Raw genomic sequence first — 4,265 nt, 5'->3', positions numbered from 1 at the left:
ATATTTCCTAAAAGGAAATATTTCCCTTATTCCTAAATTTAACCAGAGGAATCCCAGAAAAACACCCATTTGCTTTATCCAGCCCCTCGGTCGCTCCCAACTCCCGGAATCCCTTGGCCAAACCAGCCCCAGGTTGGGCTCCAGCGTCACCAAGGAAGGACCTGGTTCCACTCACCTCATTTTCTTCTTCTCTGTTGTCACCGAGCCGAGGGAACATGGAAAAGAAACAGGAAATCAGGAGTAAACACCAGGAGAAACACGGAATGGAACGTTCGGTCTGGGATGGGACAGACCCAGAGACGGGGAGTGAGGGGACACCAACCCCCCAACCCACCCTGGCCCTCCCACAGACACAAATCTACCTCTGCAGAGGAGCACGGGGGGGGAGGAGGGGGCTCAAAAAATTCCACACTGGAAAATTCCAGGTGGATTTGGACAGAGCAAACCTTTTCGGAGCGAACCGTCGGCTCGGCAGCGTCTTCCGAAGGTTATTCCAATAGTTACTACAGCACACTGGAGAAGAACTGAGGGCATGAAACACCTCAAAAATGGGACTGAAAGAGCTGCATTTGGGATTCCTTGGATTTTAATATTTTCCTTAAGATTTGAAAGGATTAAGGAGGAATTAAAAATACTTCGGGAGGTCTCGTGGATCCACAACCCTGGATATTTGCCCTGATAATTACGCTTCATTTATCAAGTAATCAAGCCCATTAACCAATTAATGCCAAGTCTTTTGGCAGCTCAAAGCTCATCAATGAATTAATTAGGACCATTCTCTTCAGCCCAACCAAGGGGAAAGCCCAGCTTTCCAGAATTCCCAGGTTCTCCGCTCCACACAAGGAAGGAGAAGGAAGAACACGACGACTCTGTCCCTGCCTTTGCTCAATTCCTGGGAGAGATTCCAGTTTTTTGGTCCTCCCAAGACACCTCAACCAAGACACAGACAGTTCACCCATCTCTGTCAGGGACCTACCAGAGATCCCAAAATCCCTCGCCAGCTCCAAACACAGCTCAGAGCTGGAATTCTGCTCCATTTCATCAGAATTTTGCTCAATTTTGTCACTTTTGAGCCATAATTCGGTGTCACAACTAAAGATTTCCTGCAGAAACGTTCCCAGATTTCCCTTCAAGCACCAACTGATCCAGAAATATCAATTTCCAGAAGAAAAAGCTGAAGTTTTTGGATTCCGAGCGACCTGAAGGCGGTGACGGCGCAGGAACCACCATGTCCCATTTAAACACCATCCACCGGGAATTAGGAGCAAAATTCAGTACTGGGAAAAAGCAATCCCCACAGGAATATTCTCCAGGGCTCCCACCCAACTGCCAAAGATGATTAAAAGGCCATAAATTATTCCAGGGAGGAAACAGGAGCCGAGTTCCAGCCCCCGGAGCACATGAGATTTAACGGGGTGAGCCAAGCCTGGAATTCCCAATCCAGTCAGTGCCCTCCAAGGGCAGCTCCTGGACTTGGAATGAACACCTAAAAGGAGGTTTCCATTTTAGAATCCCAAAAGGTGGAATTTTAGACTCCCAGGAATCCATTGCTCTTGATGGTCCCAGATTTTGGGGGTTCAATTTTGAGGTTTAGTGGAGTCAAAACAAGATCCAACAGAAACGCTGGATTGGGTGATTTCGGGGTCTTTTCCAACCTAAACAATTCCATGAAGATTTCCAAGACTTCCATAACCAGGTGCAGCCCAGGAGTACAAGCAACAGATGTCAATAATTACATTTTAACTACTATTAACAATTATTATTATCATCACTAAAATTCAAAAATTATTCTTGAAATTGGTAAAAATTATCCCCAAAAATTATTCCCCAAAATTATTCCCCAAAAGGAAATATTTCCCTTAAAAAAATAACATCAGTTATACATAAAAATACAGATTTCAGTAGCTGAATATTGGGAAACAGGTAATTAAATTCAGGAGCTTGGGCAGGAGACATGGAACATGAGCTGGGGATCCATCCCAGATGTTTTCCAGCAGTTTTCCAGCTCCAGAGGCTGGGAACAATCCCAGTGGCTGCACCTTGTTCTGTGCAGGTACAGAAAAATCTGGGATGAAAATGAATGGCTTATAATATTTATTTGCTTACCATAAATTATATCTTGCTGTATTTATTATTTTTATTATTTATTCTATTCTATTGATGCTTTTTTACTGTATTTATTTAGTTATTCTGTATTTCCACTCCTGGAAACATCTCACTTTTGTTGTGGGAATGTTAATAAAAATTAAAGATCTATTTTAATTCCAAGGCAGCTCCAGCATTTCCTGGGAGCTTAAACCCCCCTTTTTCAGGTGTATCCCACCCAATAATCTGAATTTTATCCAAGTTTTCCTTATGCTAAAGAGCCAAAAAAATTCCAAATCAGGATTCCAAAGTCTAAAAGACAAAACTCTCCCAGCCTCACCTCCCTTATATCCCAGTTTTTTAACTTTTCTTCTCCCTACCAGAGGAAAATCTGGAAACCTCAAGGTTTTCTTATCTCCCTATCTGCAGACTAACAGCCCTGGGAGGCTGAAAAGGCCCATTCCCAGCAGGAATTCAGCTCAGGAATTCACAGGGATTCATCTAAAAGCCCTTTGCTGCCCAAAAAAAAGGCACAAAATGCAAAACCCCAGCAGTTAAATCCCAACTTCCAGCTTAGGAAATTGAGATTTAACCTGTTTTGCTCAGGTTAGGTGAGCCAAAAATATGTCTGGATGCAGATGGAATTCCATGGATCACCTTCATCCACACCAGGGGGAAGGAAAGCAGAAGGTCAATTTGTTATCCCAACAAGATCCTGGAGCCCCAAAGGAATTTTCCAGGCAGGTTTCACCTCGGAGGAAGGGGTTGCATCCCTGGGATTCTGCACCATCATGCTGGGGGTGAAATCCCTGGATGCTGGGGGGGAAATCCCTGGATGCTGGGGGGGAAATCCCTGGATGCTGGGGATGAAATCCCTGGATGCTGGGGATGAAATCCCTGGATGCTGGGGACAGAATTCCCTGGATGCTGGGGACAGAATTCCCTCTCTGTTGCTCTCAGTCTTGGGATTCCACATGGTTTGGATGGAAGGGATCTAAAGGATCATCCCATTCCCACCCCTGCCATGGGCAGGGACACCTTCCACCAACCCAGGTTGCTCCAACTGGCCTTGGACACTTCCAGGGATGGAGCATCCACAGTTTCTCTGGGAAAACTGTGCCAGGGCCTCCCCACCCTCCCAGCCAAGGATTCCTTCCCAATATCCCTAAATTTCCCCTCAACTCCCACCCTCAGAACTGAAGGATTTCCTAAAACACTCCCAGGCCTGAAGAGCCATCACCCCTTGGGTTCAATAATCCCAAATGTGGGATAAAAAACAAGGATAAAAGTGCAGCTGCCCTTGGGATTCATGGAAGATTGGGATGAACTGCTGGGAAATCTGTGCAGAGCACTGGGATTTAATATCCCAAAGTGTCCCTGCTCCCAGAAATTCTGCTCTGCTTATGGATAATCTACAACCAGAAGAAAAGCCGGGAAGTTCACAGGAAATCCTGCTGCTTCCCAAAAAAAAAAAAAAACATGGAGAGAGGAAAGGCAAAAGGACACATGGGAAGGGGGGAAATCCCTATAAAATATCTTATTTAAATGGAAGCTGGAATTCCAGCTGAGCTCTCCAGAAAATGAGGTCAAGGTGCCTTTTCCTGCAGCACATCCCTGAAATCCTGCTTCCCAAAATCCCCATTTCCTGCTTTATACATTTTCCCTGAGGTTTTGGAGCTGGAAGTTTGGAGCAGGGGAAGTGACACCATTTGTCCCGGGCTGGAATATGAAGGAAAAGGAAGGATTGGACATTCCAGGGAAAGAAGGAGCTGAATCTATGGAAAATCAGGATTTATCCCTTCATTTATAAAAAGGAGGAGTGACCTTATTTATCAATTATTTCATTCTTTATGTGTCAGAATTCCAGCATTTTGGGAATTCTCCAGGGAAAAGGTCCAGTTAAGAAGAAAATATCCAGCTTCCTGCTCCAATAAAGGACCCTGCTCCTTCCCCAAAATCTCTGGGAATTCCCAAACTCCCCCCAAATGCTTTCCCCTTTTTGCTCAGAGTAGGGAATATCTGAGGAAGGAATGAAGTTTGGAAGCAATCAGGAATTCCCAGGAAAGCTGGGAAAGGGATTCACCCGCCACAAGGAGGGAAAGGATGAGGATGGAAGGGTGAGGATGAGGATGGATATGGAAAAGGGATGGTTTCAAAAACAGAGGGAACAAATCCACACC

General features: G+C 45.1%; 1 protein-coding gene across 1 annotated transcript in view; it reads right to left on the bottom strand.

Moving 5' to 3' along the window:
- The window catches only part of SETD2 (SET domain containing 2, histone lysine methyltransferase), a 63,557-nt gene extending 63,287 nt beyond the window's left edge, over positions 1-270 (bottom strand). The window contains 1 exon segment of the mRNA XM_029964673.1: positions 176-270. Within this exon segment, the coding sequence (XP_029820533.1) occupies positions 176-217 (42 nt within the window). The 5' untranslated portion in view covers positions 218-270.
- Positions 271-4,265: the final 3,995 nt, after the last annotated feature.

This window comes from Manacus vitellinus, unplaced genomic scaffold (assembly GCF_001715985.3).
Source record: "Manacus vitellinus isolate BGI_N305 unplaced genomic scaffold, ASM171598v3 scaffold_78_pilon, whole genome shotgun sequence".
Taxonomy (NCBI): domain Eukaryota; kingdom Metazoa; phylum Chordata; class Aves; order Passeriformes; family Pipridae; genus Manacus; species Manacus vitellinus.
Note: the sequence above shows the minus strand (reverse complement) of the source record. Positions and strands in the feature narration are given on the sequence as shown.